We start from the raw sequence: 16,819 nt of genomic DNA, 5'->3' as shown, positions 1-16,819 counted from the left end.
TTTTCCAGTGTGTGTTTTCTGATGATCTGCAAGTCATATGATAAAGTAAACAGTTCAGGTTCCAAGGAAAATAAAAATAGCCAGCTTTGTATTTGTGAGAAAAGCTGAAAAAGATTAATGCAGCTGCAGTCTTGTAATCCCGGGCTCAAAAGTCAATACTAAAAAAACATAAAACCTTCTTTTCTTCCCACACATGATCATCAGGTTTTGATTCATGACTTATGAATGCTTGAGTTTGCCATTGCCATTTTTAGTATCAGATAAAAGGAAGAGATGCCCACCCTCCCCTCTCAGCTGGCCGAAGGTGGGAGCTGGCCAAAAATTTGTTGAGTTTCCTGAAAAGTGTGTTTTCCTCCTAAGCAGGTCAGCATTTCATATGACCTGGATCTTGCCAAAAGTTTTCAATGTAAGGAAGTCAAACTATTTTATCTGGAAGGCATCTTTTTTTTTTTCTTTTTTTTTTTTAATAAATGGTTTTATAGTCATATGTTATTTGACTCAGTGTAGAGGAACTGGTTTTACTTGATAAAATTAAACTGGAAATAAAATGATGTGCCCATAAACCATCAAATCCACTGTAATGCAGTATGTCCAAATGTATTTCATGTAGAATCTCTTTTACTCAAACACTAAACAATATCTAAGCTATCTAAGAAAAAAAACCCTTTCCAGTTCTCAAACCAACATTGAACTGTGATTTTTCTTTTTGCTCAGGACTCTGGGGTGATGAAAACTGTACTGTTTCTCTTCCCTGTATTTGTAAACGTAAAATTCCAAAGAAGATAGAGAAAGAGGTTCCAAAAGACTCGAACCAACAAGGAGTGTGTCCCAAAGGCTGGTTGCACTTTGGATTCAAAGTAAAACCTTTTTTATGCTGTTTCATTGTTCAAAATGCATTCCATATGTAGGACAGAAATTGTACTTAAGGATTACTTAATATTTGAAGATTTTCTTGTTTTTTGAAAACAGAGCTCTTAGCTTTATAACCACTGAGATGGTGACACCAAGATGTATTGCTGTTAAGTAGCTGCGCACACTTTAAGTTGTCTTAACGAGGTGTTAAAAATTTTACTTTAGTTTTAGGGAGTAAGTACTCATATATGCAAAAGCTATGCAATTGTGTTTGTCCCTTTGCCATAAAAAGCCTGCTCCATCCTCTCTTTTCCACATATGACAATTCCAAGTGTCTTTTATGATCTCAAAAGAGGTCTCTAACCCCTTGATGTGCTAAATGGATCCCTAATTGCTGCTGTCCTCTGAAACATGCTGTTTCAAATGGGCTTCATTAAAGGTAATTATAAGCCAAAGTGAATTTGCAATTGAGGGTCAAAAGGTAACTGTTTCATCTGGCTTCTCTTAAATGCCCAAGTTCCTTATTAGCAACATGCATTGAGGTGGCTGAATTTATCCCAGTGCTCACTGCAGTGACTGCAGGGATAAATTTAACATCAATTGTTTGCCTTGAAACAACAGATTTGAATGCAATCCAGATCACAGCTGAAAACTAACACTGAGCATGCTGGAGATGTCCATGGCAGGACAGAAACCAGTGAAATATTTAACATTCAGTGACAGCATGTGGAAGGTTTTAGTGACCACTCTTAGTGATTGATAAATGGCTGGAGGAAGGCAAACAAAGCAAGTTTGTTTGTTTGGTTTTGTTTTTTGAAACAGTGCTTTTTAATACAAATTCCAAAGGATCCAGATCATCTGAGAAACTGGTACTCTGCACAGGAATTTTGCAGTAACTATGATGGGTCACTTGCTATCCTGGAAGATGAACTGGAGCAAGGTAGAGTGCTGGAAATATTGTTAAATAAATAACACGTCGTCTTCATTAGGATGTTGTAATAAAGTTTAATCTTGGATGCAGTTTTAGGAAAGAAGATTGTTCAGCTCTTACCCATGGTTCCACTGCTTTAAACACATTAATGTTTCTTAGTTTGCCAAAATTTAAAGGTTCACTGAGATATATGACGGATACATTTTAAGGAAAAATTGCAAATTCTTTTGTGCTTACCATGCTTTAAAAATACTCAAAAAAATGGAATAACCATTTAAAAATTTGCAATTTAAAATTTCTACCTTAATATCTAATTTTTACCTTTCAGTAGTACTTAAAATTTTATCTGTAGTATAGCACCAGGCTGGAACTGTCAGAGAAACAAATGCCAGCAAATTTGGAAATATTTATGAAACCTATTAATAAAAGACCTGTAGTTGAATTTCACACACACTTGTAAAATCACTTATTTGGATGTCGAGGAATCTCACTAGCTATCTTTAGTTGAGAAAACTTCAAATAAAATTGGGAAAATCTTCTTCAGTTGGACTGTGTTGTGGTTGGACTGGTATTTTTAGCTAATGGACTAGATCCTAACCCAATTGCAATTAATAAATTTAAGTGAATATATGGTTAGATGATACTGAAATGCCCCTCATTCTTATTTGTTAGTAACTGTGTAACATCATTGATTGGAAATTATTTTTTCAATGCTTTAGTGTGTTGCGAGGGACTTCATCTATCCCTAAATGCTAACTGGTTTATTTTATTTTGTTTCTGTTTCATTTTCTAGCCTTCATAACAATGAATCTGTATGGGTGGAAAACAAGTGTTTGGATTGGTTTCCAGAGTGACGATTATGAAAAATGGTTGAACGAAAATCCACAGATGTATTCCAACTGGTCACCAGTTGAACTAGTGGATGTGAGTATTTTTAGGGGGTTGTGACAATGAGAAGTTGTTTTTATCCATAAAAATCATTACTTCCATAAGACAGGGCCAAAGTTGTTACAGCAGTTTAGGCTGCTCTTAATTTTTGCAACTTCGAAGAACTGTGGGCGCAGATTTACAGGCACAACTGGAAATAGCAAACAAGGCACCATTGAGACAGACATTCACATAATTTGTGGCTCTACTCACATTCTCTTGCAGCTGGTTTTAAGCAGCAAAGTTGGAATCATGTGGTTAGTATTACATGCTTGGTCTGAGAAAAGTTAAGAAGCAAGATTATTAATTTCCTATTTTAATACATTGTTTTACAACATGTTGGTCCCAGTTGGGGTTAGCATTTTGGTTTGTTCACTGAAAGCTTGTGACTTTTTAATTATGAGGGTTTTTTTATTGTTTCAAATTGCATTTGTGGGACTGTTCATTGTTCTTCCTAAATGTTTGTTATAGAGACTTTGAGATAATTATTCTTTTAAATTTAATTTAATAATTATATATTGTTTTACACGGTGTATATTTAAATTAATATAAGGTTCTGTGTTGGTTGCAGAGACAGCATTTTAACATTCAAGATCAACTTCCACTGTGTACATTGGTATCAAATAACCCTAATTTTTATTTTACGGGAAAATGGTACTTAGAAAACTGTCAGAAAAATTATGGGTTTGTCTGCCAAAAGACTCAGGGTAAGGTTTTGTCTTGCTTTGCTTCTGTTCTCTTTTTTTACTATATGGAATTTGTCTTACTTTGTTTTTATCTAGAAGCAGCTTTTTATAAATCTCTAAAACAAGGAACATAAAAGATTTCTAAGTTTGCTGTTTAGACAGACTAGCTCTACACTATTTAATAAATCAGTAGCTGGGATGTAGAAGTAATTGCTAAAAAACATTCTGTTATTAACTTTTTCTCCTAACTTTGAGCATTCTGTAGTGCCTTTGAATTAGAAATAGAGATGAAATTTCATATTTTCTCTCATGGCTACAGAGTAACCACAAAAGGCTAAACTGAGGGTGATTTTGATGAAAATGTGATGTAGGGTGGGGGGTTGTAACTTGCAATGTGCGATCAGAAGAGACTCTAGCAAATATATTTTTCTGAACAGTGTGGACCCAACTGGCTTATTGAATAGAGCTTGGCTTCTGTTTTCTAGTACCACACTTCTCTAATTCTGGCACCATAAAGTTCCAGTGCCAGAAGCATGAAGTGTTTGGGAGGAACACTGCTCGTTGTGTTGGGGAGGAACACGGCTCGTTGTGTTGGGGAGGAACACGGCTCGTTGTGTTGGGGAGGAACACGGCTCGTTGTGTTGGGGAGGAACACGGCTCGTTGTGTTGGGGAGGAACACGGTTCCTTGTGCTTGGGAGGAACACGGTTTGTTGTGCTTGGCAGGAACACGGTTCCTTGTGTTGGGGAGGAACACGGTTCCTTGTGTTGGGGAGGAACACGGTTCCTTGTGTTGGGCAGGAACACGGTTCCTTGTGTTTCCTCAAGCCACGTTCTGGTGCTGCCTCTGGGCTGGGGGCCGTGGGCAGCTCTGAAGCCCCTGCCAGGGCAGCCCCTCTTCCAGCAGGACACTGGCAGGACACAGCACCCAAACAGGGCAGCAGCGCGTTGGTGACCCTGAGGTGAAGGGAGGCTGGCATCTGAACCTGTAGGGAATCGCCTTGGCAGCTGCCTCTGCTGCAAGGGTGGTTTTGTATGGCTCAGCTCTATATTGTATGATCACCCCTACATTTAACCCTAAAATGCAGAGACAACACTCTGCTGCTGCTGCCTGGGAGGGGAGGCATGGCCAGCTGGGAAGCAGAACAAGTGCCAGCTTTGGGCAGTGCTTACGTGTCACTCATAGCTGGATTTTACTTCATTTATTGGAAACTACAGTTGCGGAAAGGGCTGGAGTGATCCTGTACATGGTGCAGAAAAAATAAATGTGTGCTTTCCTGCTGGTTTGTTTCAGTTACATCCCAAACATTTGTATTTCAACCCCTTACTGCTGCTTGAGACAGATGGAGGAGGGGTGGAAAGGCAGGAAGGAAAACAGCTGCCTTATGGTGGCGGGGATTCTGGCGAGGGTTTGGGCTGCAGTGGGTGCCCAGGATCCTACCCACGTTTCTCAGCTGTGTCACTGAAAGTCAGGAATAAAACTCTCCAACACTGTAATTTCAGTGTTAGAAAGCTGCACTATTTTATTTTGGAGCCAGGCATGCAGGGAAGATCTCCTCCTATTCCATGCCCTGCAGCCAGCCAACAGACTAGTTGAAATCTGTGAAACTGATACATATTCATTACATTTCCCCAAACTCATACATATATGCTAAACGTTCTGTGAATTCTTTTGCATATTTAAATCACTTCTTGGAGCTTATATTACATTGCATTCGAGATGGGGTCTTTTGAGAGTCTCTGGTGGCCATTTGGGGAACATCCCATTCCTCTAATTACCCTTTTTTGGTCATAGGCCTCCAAAAATTTTATTTTCATGGAATGAATCCCAGTGATGTGGGCTGGTCAAGATATACCTTTGTATATCAGATGGCCACTTGCCCACTAAGCACTGTCAGATAAAGCTAAGGGAACTCACAAGGTTCAAATGCTATTTGTTACAATTGAAGATTTTCCCAGCAGGGCAGTGGATCTGAAAGTGGCCCATGTACCTTGCTGTAATGCAGCTCAGCGCTGCCCCATGCACAGCAGAGTGCTCCTGGACCATCCTGCCTCCCAGTGGGACACCCATGGCACTATGCCAAACTATCAGGCAGTTCAGTTTGCTAATTCAGCAGAAAACTTACATATATGTTTCTCACTTCCTGCTTTATATATTTATTTTTGTCTAATTACTGTCATTTTCTGCAGCTTTTTACAGGCTGTGTCAGCTTTGTGCAGGGTCAGGCGAACGCCAGACTAAGGAATTTGCAGCAGGAAGAGCAGGGAAGCGAGGAAGGGAGTAGTGAGAGAGCCTCTTGCTGGCAGTAGTGAACTGCTAAATTTGCTCAAGTGTCCAAACAGATGTGTCAGTTCCTAGAAAGATGAGCTGGTGCTTTGCTTCTGCCATCCTGCTGCATTCCATTTCCCCTTTTTTGAATTATCTTCTGAAGGAGACTAAAATGAAAGAAAGCAGTAGTGGATTTGAACAGAGCTCTCTTTTTTAAATTTCACAGTGCCTTCCTAAAACCAAGGAGTTTTCATTTTTTTAGTTTGTTTGTAACGATAGTTCAGATTTTTTTAGAAGCTGCTCATCTGTGATGAAGTTGTCAGTTTTCAAAATAAGTTCTTTTTCTTTCCTGTTTGTAACAGACACATCCAGACATCTTATCAATGCATCCGATATGTATCCTGTGCCAGATACTCTAGAGTATGGAAACAGAGTGTACAAACTAATAAGTGGGAATTTTACATGGTCTTCTGCATTACAAGCCTGCATGGCAAACAGTGCAGAGCTGGTGAGCATTACAGACCAGTACCACCAGGCCTTCCTCACCATCATCATCAACCGCCTGGGCTACAGCCACTGGATCGGCCTCTTCACTTCCGACGTACGTAGGAGGCTCCCGGCTGTCAGTGTGATGCTGCAAAGGAGATTTTTCCAGTAGCAAGCTAGTGAGCTTGATTTGAAGTCACAGAAAGTTTGCATCTAGAGATGAAACTCTGGAAGATATGAGCCTTAAACTTTCTTTTTTTTTTTTTTTTTCCTTTTAATATAATGTGTACATCCAGTGACAGCCAGTTTGGTATAAAGACTACTGAAAACTAAAAGCCACAGATAACTTTTAAAAATGTGGGAAAAAAAAATCTCTTGAAATGTTGACATTGAAATTTCATTGTTTCATCATAGTAGCCCAATGGCCCAAATAACTGCTTGCTGAAAGCAGAAATTAGATGTGGTTCGTCGGCTCCCAAAAGGGAGTTAGGAGGATCCTTGACTCTGCCTTTTTTTGATCCTTGCTGGGCCTTTAGAAAATTAAGACATTGTGTAATTCTGGTGAGCATGCCACCAAAAGAAGATTAACTTGTGGGATGCTGAATTATATTAGAAAAATAACCTGAAATTTGTTTTGGCAGAACGGGCTTAACTTTGAATGGTCAGATGGGACCAGGTCTTTGTTCACCTTCTGGGAAGATGATGAGTCCCAGGCCCTTGGCAGCTGTGTTTACATTGATACTGCAGGGCACTGGAAAAGCGCAGATTGTGAACAACCTCTGCAAGGAGCAGTTTGCCATGTGCCACCTGGTAAGTCAGTCAAGGTTTATATTAAATCTTTGAATCTGCAAGTCTGTGTACTCACAGTGGAAATATGTGAAAGGAGGTTAATTGGTTAGAGGTTAAGCAAGGCTGAATATTACTTAAAATTGAAGTGTATTTCTCTGTATTTCCTATTTGTGAAGAACCATTTTTTTCCTATAAAATATTGGCCATCAGGTCTGATCTGTAAGAGAATGGAAATAGAACTTTCATAATAGAAAAGAAACATGAAAATAACCTACTCTGTCTCTTCAGTGAACACTATATTATCTCTGAAAAATGAGGATTGCTAATGACCTAGCTTGAATGGAAATAAATCCAGATGGCTGAAATTAACTGTGGGGTGGGAGAAGGGAAGCATTTAGAGCAAGGTGAAAAATTTATCATAACTTTGCTGATGAGCACATCAAAGATTGTGCAATTTTTTTTAGTAAAGGTAAGAATATTTTTCTGTATCCTAAAACATGTTGTGTTTCCTGCAATGCTCCGTCAGTCACCTGGGCTTCAGTTAAATCCAGAATTCAGGTCTGGAGCTCCATTCGGTACCAGACTGCAGGGTCTTGTGGCAGCATCCAGTTCTTCCAGTCGTTCCCATTCAGTGGTGTTGGTCACTTGGGCCCCTGCTTAGCTCATGCACATCACTATCAGTTATTGTCCTGATCCTGCTGTTGTGATCCAGCAAGGTTTTTGATCAGAAGTAAAACCAGCTGTTCTCATTTAATACAAATATATGCAACCGCTAGATTTTCGCTTTGAAAAAATAGAGGCATAACACAATAACATGCTATTAGCATTACTCCAAAACAGTGTGTGGAATGTTATATTAATGTGTATTTTGTTGTGCCAATAAAGCTGTGCTGTTACTTCTATCACAGAAAAGAAACTCAATGCCTACAAAGGCTTATGTTCAGAAAAAACTGTACCCTGGATCAAATTCAAAAACAGTTGCTACAGCTTTTCCACAGTTCTTCAGGGCATGAGTTTTGATACAGCATATGAGGTCTGCAAAAATCAAGGTAAGTGATTATTTTGTAGCTACCAAATGTCATTGTGATATCTTAAATCAATATTTATTTTCTGAAATGACTGAAATCATGGCATATGTTTTCTCTGTTTCAAGATAACGATAGTGGAACTCATAAGCCAACTATGAAATTGGAGGCAGCACGCATCAAAAAAATGTTCCTTTCCATGTGAAAATAGTGGTTTCTACAAGAAAACATAACATGAACATTTTTACCTTCAAATTTGTTTTGAAGTCATGTGAGAAAAGTTTTGTATCTGCTTGAGCATTTTCACAATTATTACAAATTTAGGAACTTATAATGTATAAACAGAATTTTCAAGCTCTGAAATTAAGATTCATAATGTTAACTTTTTGAAATACAATGTTTAATTTTAATGGCATGGATTGCTTGAAAATTTGTTCTGTGTTTAATTTGAAGGATCAAATCTTCTGACTATTCAAGATGAAGATGAAAATGCCTTCATTTTGGAAGAATTACACAGTTTTGGTTATTCTGTACAAATGGTTTGGTTGAACATTCTGCTTGTTACAGACAGTAAGTTTGGGGAAGAATAGAACTGCATGTAAGAATCTGGTTTGGGTTTTAGTTATTTTCCAAAACCCATTTTTAATAACCATTTTTCACAACACCTTGGTGTTTTGAGACTTTTTTTCACTCATTTGTGCCTGTTTATGATGTAGTAAAAACAGTGAGGCTTTCTGAAATGGTTACCAGTATTCTGAATACTTAATATGCATACATGCATGTAAATGCCTTCCTTTGCTTCTTAAAGATACACTAGACTGTCTTCTGTGTTAACTACATAGGATGTTTATAAATCCTTCAAGAAAAGAAATACAATGGCCAAAGAGACAAAATCCTGGTATTCTGTAATACTGTGTTTTTCATGTGATGGTAAATCTGACTGAAACAGAAATATTTCTCAAAATAATATTCTATTTTGTAATAATTTTCTACTTTTGCCCACAGATGAGACAGTCTCCTGGTTTGATGGTTCTCCTTTAAATTATTCTAACTGGGGCATCAGAGAGCCTGAATTTGATAATCTCAAAGGGAATTTCTGCATCAGCTTGAGGACCACAGATGGAGCCTGGCAATTATCTCCATGCATAGAAAAAAAGGGTTTTGTATGTAAAATGGATGCAGGTATGTGCTTCCATAAAATAAGGCAGTTCTGTACTTATAACCATTGTTTTACTTGTTCCTTGTTGCTTGCTTAATTCATGTCAATTTTCATTTCATTAATTCTGTCCCTTGGCATTGGGGAAAAAAATACCTCTAAAAGCCCCGGGCAGCTGGGGTGACCTCTGTTTGGGGAGCCCAGGCAGCCGCTGCCTGTGGAGCTGCAAGAGCCTTCCTGTGACATCAGGGTGACCTCCACAGCCCCCACAGGGAGGGCAGGTCCAGCCTAGGAGAGCTGTGCAGGCACCACAGCAGTAGGAATGGTCTGTGAGAGAGCTCAAGTGTTTCCAGAACTCACACAAAATGCCTCAGTCACTGCTGGAACCACTAACCAGGCTGATCTGTGCAGGGTTCTGTTCATGAATTTGTACTTTAAAAAGTAGATACATACTGCTGCTCATCCTTGCACAAATGCCAATTAATATATTGCACCAAATTAAAGGGATTTTAAATAGCATACTAGATTATGTTTAACTTGGCCAGTTGGAATAATATTGACATGAGTGAAATTAAACAAAGAACAGCTTATTCTTGTTGGTTTTAGGTAGATTGTCTTCTCAGTATTAATTTTAAAGTGAATATACATAATCACCTTTGTGGGTCATTTTGTGACTGTTCTGGATTTTATTTCAGATATTGGTACAACAGAATCCTCTGAAAAAGGTAAACTCTGTACTTTTTTTTTAATAAGGAATAATACACATTTTGAGCTGATATTTTGTGAGACAATATTTTTTTCACTGTTAAACCTGTAATTTGAAATTTGATGTGACATATAAGGAATAGTAATGTTTTCCTTAAAAGAGCTATATGTTTATATTTCAAATTACTTATAATTGTAGCTATATTTGCTTAATAACAATTTCTGTTCTTCCCTTTCAGCATCATACAGTGGGCTTGTAGCTCTGGCTGTTCTTGTGACATTGGTGATGTTGGCTGCCATTTCCCTTTTCCTGTGGTGCCTGCACAAAGAGAATAACCAACTCTTCCGCAGGATACTGTGGGTCAGAGATGCCTATTTGCCACAGATCAATGCTGATAGTCCTGCTTTGGAAGAAAGCATCCTCATTTCTGACTTTGAGAGAAGTGAGAACAATTAATTGATCAGAAGTAGCACGTGGTCTTTTCTTCTGTGTGAAACTTCACAACCTACAGTGGTTTTCTCACTCCGAGTCCCTCGGAGTGCCCATATCCTGAGGGGCCATCAGTATCAATGCTGGAGGAGCCCTTATCCTGGAGAGATTTTGCTTTGTGGCAGGATGAGGTGAGGATGCAAGGTAGAGCCATGGAGAAATTTTCTTCTCTGGGACAAGCCAGGAATTGAAAATACTCACAGACCATAAACCTCCAGCCACTCACTTGGAGCAGACGTGTTTGAGGTCCCAGAGCAGTGGACATTTTCATGCAACTTTTTCCTTTGGGAATGTTTGGGCCTGTGTGTTTTGTTTTTATACTTTGCAGAACCTGCTTATGAGCTGGCATTGAAATTTGGCCTTGAATTTAGGAACTCTGAAATATATTCCAAGGATTATGGAGAAGACCATTTTTTTTTCCTGGTGAAATGAACAGTTATTTTTCAGACCATAGATTCTTGCCACATTGATTTCCAAGCTTGCAGGGAGATGAAGTCACTCTTGACATGGGACTGCCAGAGTTTTGGTAGTTTGGCCTGTGATGCCTAGTCCATGTTATGAAATAAATTAGTCTAGAGATTTAATGGCATATGGGCTTTGTCATCCTGAAAGCATTACATTCATTTTAGATGCATCCAGCGTCCTATTAAAGATTTACTTATGTCATCTCTCACCTAGATTATTTCAGACATGGAATCCCACCAGCCTTCATTAATAATATTTTTGGGCAATATCTGTTTGAAAAAAACCAAAAAACCCTGTTATCCCTGTTATAAATCTTTCTCAAGGTATGGAACAAATGGCCTTGCTGTTCAGCTGCAGTGTTCCTGTGAGCAGTATTCATGGACGCTCTGCTGAGAGCCTGCTCTCCAAAGCTGAGGATGACATGTGGGGGAGCCACATTGCTGTTCCCTAAGGATGCTACTCCTCTCTCCCCATGCAGCAGGCACTTTCCCTTTCAGTGTTCATACCAAGGTGCTAAGGACGAAGGTGAATTTTGCTGACCCCTTGCTCTGCTGATGGTTGTGAATTAGCCAGCTCAGGTCTCTATGCTGTCTCAGTTGCAGCAGCCCAGGACAGAAATGTTTACTTGCCCTGGGATTCCCACCAATCCAACCAAGTCCTCCACACACCTCTCTGAAAACACCTGGGAGCTTTTTAATTTATTTTTTTTTTACTGCAGTGTGGAAAAACAAGCACTTAGTGATGGTTACTTCACAATGGATTTAGCGTCGTTTCCGCCATCTCTAAAAGCGGCTGCAAAGGGCTGCATTTGTAATTCTATTTCTCAGTTTCCTTGTTTTAAGGTGACTCATTCTAAAAGTTTTGCAAGAGTCCTGAGAAGGAGGTATGTTCTTCAGACTTAAGCAAGCAGCTAAGGCCAAATGAAATGTTTTTACACAATAATTGTGCACATGCACAGGAATGTATGACCTCCTTTAACCTAGATTTCACATGGCCAAAAATTGCCTGTTCATGCCATAATTGTGTGTAGGGCTATTTTTAAAAATTATTTCATACATAGAATATTTCTGTGCTGGTTTACAGAACTGGTTTACTCTTTTTGATGACTTCTAAGGTTGTAGCTATCACAAGTTCTTAATCTGAAATTTTTCTATCATATAAAATATAAATAGCTTTTCTGTGTACATTCTGTCTAGCAGTTTGACCCCATACATTAGTCATCAGTAATATTTTTTAAGTTTTGGTTTAATCCTCTAGATTTATCTATCAGACTGTTTTTATTTGCAATCCATTGTTAGAGTTCGTGGACTGCAACTTTTGAGTGCAATTGCCAGATAATCTGTTGTTTATATGTATTAATTGTCATAGCTTTTTACCGCCAAAAGAAAAGAAAAGAAAGCTTATGACCTCTTCTTTCCCAATGACTATTTCACCTATTCAGACAAAAGCCAGAGGAACTTAAACCAATAAACCCCTTTCATCACATTCACTGAGAAGTGTGTAAATGCTGCCTGCTTACAGTACAGCAAGCAGAGTGGCTTGCAGGGTGGTTTTTGTTTGCAGGACTAAGCTGTGTCATCTCTGAGGACATTTTATTGGGCTACAGTGCTGGTGATAGTTATACAGACTCTGGTCAGATTTTGGTGTGGTTAATGAAGTTGTATTTTTTCACAAAACTTGACATAGGTGTTTTATCAATTTTCCTTGAAGTATGTTTTATTCCTTAAAATATATCTGAAGGGTAATGCCATAATCAATAAACCTAACCTCAAAATAGTGATTGTTGATTAATGCTGATATAGATGAGCTTGTATTAAAGAAAAAAAAGTTCAAGCAATGTTTTCTTCCTACTTTGAAATGGTTTTGAAGGAACAGACCCTTAGGTATTTATTTTTACATCTTTCATCATTCTAATTTTTTAAAACTGCAGATATTATTCACTCAAGAATGTAATCAATGATTGTTTTCTAGTCTTCTTTCTGGGTTTTGTTATCAATGGCTTTCAATTGTTTTCCCTTAATCAGAGGTCTCCTATATAGTCCCTGATCAGAGTATGTGGTGACTGTGTTTTTGTTGCTGACCTTGATGACATTGGCAGTGAGATTCACTGTATTATTTCAACTGGAAAATTAAAATGTGACTAACAGTTGTCTGCTGTAATTTGTTGTGAATCTTTCCCAGCTTTACCAAGAAGAGAGGCTTTAGTGTCTCATAAGAGCAGTGCCCAGGCTTTGCCCTGGCTCATCCTGTGTGAGCACAGCTGGCTCCAGTCTCCTTTCAGGCTGTGGGACTGGACTAGACCTGGGCACTGCCCATGATCTCCACACACAGGGTGGTCTGAGTGTTTCCCAGGGCATGGATGAGGATATCCCAGAATATGTGTGCAAGAGGTGCTGGAAGGAGGTGGGATCCAGAGCACCAACAGAAAGGATGGCAGATGGAATCATGGCATTAATTTACAGATATTCTCCCAGTCTACTGCCTGTTCCCTGCAGTAGTGAGCTGAGGCCACCAGTGATGAGTGGTGGACTGGAGGAAATTTCCTGCAGAATTGTGGAGAGTGTGCTATGTGGGAGCCTATTTGTATCCTCCACAAATGAGGTAGAGATATGTGGACTTCCACACAGCAGCTTCCATGGATAGCACCACCATGGTTTGTGTGTCCAAGGACTGGGTTCAACAGGGCCTGAATAGGCCAGTGAACGTTGTGGGTTTTTTGCCATGTTAGCTTCTTTCAGTGTTCATACCCAAAGAGAAGTGTTACATCTTTTCATGCCACATCTTTCTTGGGCAATGGAAAGGTATCCCCACCAGAGACAGGTAGATTCAAGTCAAACTTATCTGCCAGATATTGGGCAGATATTGGAGATTTGTCAAATCTCCACCTGCTTGTCTTTGCAGATGCCATTCCAGGACAAAATTTACCTCCTGGTCCCTTTAGCAGTTCTTGCAGCATGTCTCTGAGGAACAGACATGTTCAGTGCACCTACCCCAGGTGGACACAATTCTGTGATGGGAACATTTGTATGCTGGTGATGCCCAGCATGGAAGGACACAGCAGAGGGTGGTTGTGGCACAAGGTTTTCAGTGGGCAGCATGACTCCTCAGCAAAGTCCTTTCTTCTGGCTGTGCCTCTCCAGGGCACTGCCCTTCCTTGTGCAGGGATCCCCCTCCCTCCCGCTCTCCTGCCTCTGCTCCCTTTGCACACACACACTTTTGTAGCTGGGGCATGACCAAGGAGCCACGGACTGTTTGAAATTTGTGCTGTTTTGTGCTGTACAGTCCAGAGGGACCATAGGGAAAAAATAGTGGGTTTGCATGCTCTGTTGACACTTGACCAGCACTGGTTACCATTGCACAAATTCCCATTTAATTTAACCCCCTGCGTTTTTCTTTCATCATGTTACCTCCCTCAGTGTAGTAACAGGCATCCTCACTCTCTTGTAATAATAAACCCACTGTAATGAAAACCACGGCACACACTTCCTCCAGGGCATTTGCTTGGTTAAAAGCTAAATTGCACACATTCAGCAACTGGGCTCTAAATCCTCAGCTAAAAAAAAAAAAAAAAAAAAAAACCACACCAAAAAAACCATCAAAAAATCCACAAAAAAATGGAGACCTCTACTTGAGCTATAATATTTCCTTTGGCAGTTGGTGGAATGTTGGTTTTAAACCTCTGCAGGCCAGCAGTGATATCGTACAGTTTGGTGCAGCCCTGGTGCAGATGTGTGAGTAACCATCAGGAACAAACCCACAGGCGTCCTTGTGTTCTGAGACGGAATCATTTAAGATGGATCGTGGTGCTTGGAAGCGCAGCCAGTCTCGGTTTGGCCAGTAGATGGTAGTGGTACCCACAGAGCTGACAAAACGAGCTGTGCGAGAGAAAATGTCACAGATCTGCTCTGGGTCCTTTAGAAGTTCAGTTAAACAAACAGCAAAACTCCCAAGTCACAGGGCAGCAAACAACAGTGTGAGTTCCGAGCCCTGGCCACAGCGTTACAAAGCTGGGTTCAGACAGTTTTCTGAGTCTCAGTGTTCCTTCTCAACCACTTTAATGGGATGCATGGAAGGGCTCGGAAATGCAAGTCCTTACATTGGTGTGGGGGCTTTTCATTTCTATGGTGAGTAAAGTGAAAATCCAGTCAGGTTCCTTAATAAATAAGCATATCTTTGTGGTATATTTTGATTCTGGTGCCTTTCACGGAAAGGCAACTCAGTGAAAATGCTTCAGCCATGTATCTCTCTGGAATTATTTTAATTTTTTTTTGTTGACTGTGTCAGTACAGGCATTTGCTTACTACTTTTCAGGGGAAATGAAAAATTAAGACATAGAAATGCGTAAGTAATCATAATGCATAAGTAATCATTCCACTGCACTGTTGAAAGTAGATTTATTTTCTCCTTCTCCCAATTGCCCAAAGCATGAGAGTTCCTGATCCACTTCTACATCCATTATCTTTATGGATGGAAGTAATTCCCAACTGCAATTGTTCCCAAAAGTGCACAGCTAGGAAACAGCAAAAATACTTCTACTACCTTATCCTACTTTTTTCTTAACCTCAGCCTAAAGACAAAATTTCTACTGTGGTTCTCAGAAAAAAATGCTTGAAAACATTTTCTTTTAGGAAGCACAACAGCTAAACTTGTAGATACAAAATAAATCATGAAATGCAGAGCGGGCCGAAAGTTCCTCTCCTCTGCATGCTAGCAAAGGAGAACAGGGAAGCCTGTCTTTCTGAACCATGCCCAGAAAGGCACAAAACTAACAGCCTGCTTCCTACAGAGGTGGATGGCCAGCAGCAGCGGTGGTTGTCACTGGGTGCATGAAGGGTGACCAACACCACTGTGTGGAACAGGAGAATGCAATAGCTGGGTCAGTGTCTCAGAAAACAAGGCAGAACAATAACATCCCTCTATCTTTTCAGATTTTTATAGATGGATTCTCATCTTTGGAAAGTAAAAGTTTGCATTTATTTTGTACCAAAAAAATCCTTTTTTTTTCTTAACTGAATACTGAAAATTATCCCATCAAATCTATTCCTCTTCTGCAGCTATTTATTCAGGTCATTTGTTCTAAATCGTGATCTCAGGCCTTTGATCCCAGCCATAACCTGATTAAATCTGCTTTACTGCTTATTTCTGCCATAAACCTTGTGTGCATTGTAGATGAGAAGCACCTGGAAAGTCCCCACAAAGCTGAGAACAGACAGACTCCACCTCATCAGCAGCTTTGGGCTGCGTTGCTTCACTGATGATGGATTTGGGATATCATCTCAGAGCTTGATGGTTCCAGGTTCACTGAGGTATGCAAGCAGAATCCCTAACATTGGATATTGCCAGTGAACTGGAGTACAGACTTTTAATATAAAGTAAAAGAATATTCTAAGTCATGTAAGGCTTCATTTGTTATGGTCTCAATCCAAATTTGCTTCATCTATATTAGTTTCTTTTGGTACTTACTCTTCATGCTAGCAGGCTTACCTGTTATGTACCTGAAATCTGACAACTATCTAAAGGCTCACATGACCTAGGCATGATATTTCTGGTGTTTAATATCCAAGAACACCAGAAGGATTCTTTCTGAAAAGGTAAGAAGGTAAAATTTCTGCTGCTGCATATCATGCCCTGTTAGTCCTGTGGGATGAAAATTATGTTGAGGGGCAAATTGAATTACTGTAATTATTGTTTCAAAAGCACATCTTAAAGATGGAACTATACATATGGGATAGATCATGGCTATAAGGGATGTGAGCTACCATTCAGTTAAATGTGGAAATGCATCAGAACAGCACTGTGAGGCTTTCTATCTGGAAAGAACAGACATTTAGAATACCTACAGAAACAGTGGCTACTTTACCCTTTAAAATTCTTGTAGTACAAATAGCAGAGTGGCTGTTTCCCTCTCACCACACCCAGGAACACAGCTGATGTAGCCTTTATCCCTGCAGGCTCCTGGAATGCCTGTCTCACTGACATGGCACCTCTGGAGCATACACACCATGTGTCAGGGTATCTGGGTGTAGTTAAGTTATGGAAG

General features: G+C 39.7%; 1 protein-coding gene across 1 annotated transcript in view; it reads left to right on the top strand.

Annotated features, from left to right (window-relative positions):
* Positions 1 to 12,861, top strand: part of PLA2R1 (phospholipase A2 receptor 1) — a 37,089-nt gene extending 24,228 nt beyond the window's left edge. The window contains exons 20-30 of the mRNA XM_041403757.1: positions 715 to 857; positions 1,675 to 1,792; positions 2,577 to 2,707; positions 3,282 to 3,417; positions 6,026 to 6,264; positions 6,791 to 6,959; positions 7,847 to 7,987; positions 8,417 to 8,533; positions 8,969 to 9,145; positions 9,815 to 9,844; positions 10,064 to 12,861. Coding sequence (XP_041259691.1) covers positions 715 to 857; positions 1,675 to 1,792; positions 2,577 to 2,707; positions 3,282 to 3,417; positions 6,026 to 6,264; positions 6,791 to 6,959; positions 7,847 to 7,987; positions 8,417 to 8,533; positions 8,969 to 9,145; positions 9,815 to 9,844; positions 10,064 to 10,281 — 1,619 coding nt within the window. The 3' untranslated portion in view covers positions 10,282 to 12,861. The remainder of the gene's footprint in view (positions 1 to 714; positions 858 to 1,674; positions 1,793 to 2,576; positions 2,708 to 3,281; positions 3,418 to 6,025; positions 6,265 to 6,790; positions 6,960 to 7,846; positions 7,988 to 8,416; positions 8,534 to 8,968; positions 9,146 to 9,814; positions 9,845 to 10,063) is intronic.
* Positions 12,862 to 16,819: the final 3,958 nt, after the last annotated feature.

Source organism: Onychostruthus taczanowskii, unplaced genomic scaffold, assembly GCF_017590055.1.
Source record: "Onychostruthus taczanowskii isolate IOZ18803 unplaced genomic scaffold, ASM1759005v1 scaffold20, whole genome shotgun sequence".
NCBI lineage: Eukaryota > Metazoa > Chordata > Aves > Passeriformes > Passeridae > Onychostruthus > Onychostruthus taczanowskii.
Note: the sequence above shows the minus strand (reverse complement) of the source record. Positions and strands in the feature narration are given on the sequence as shown.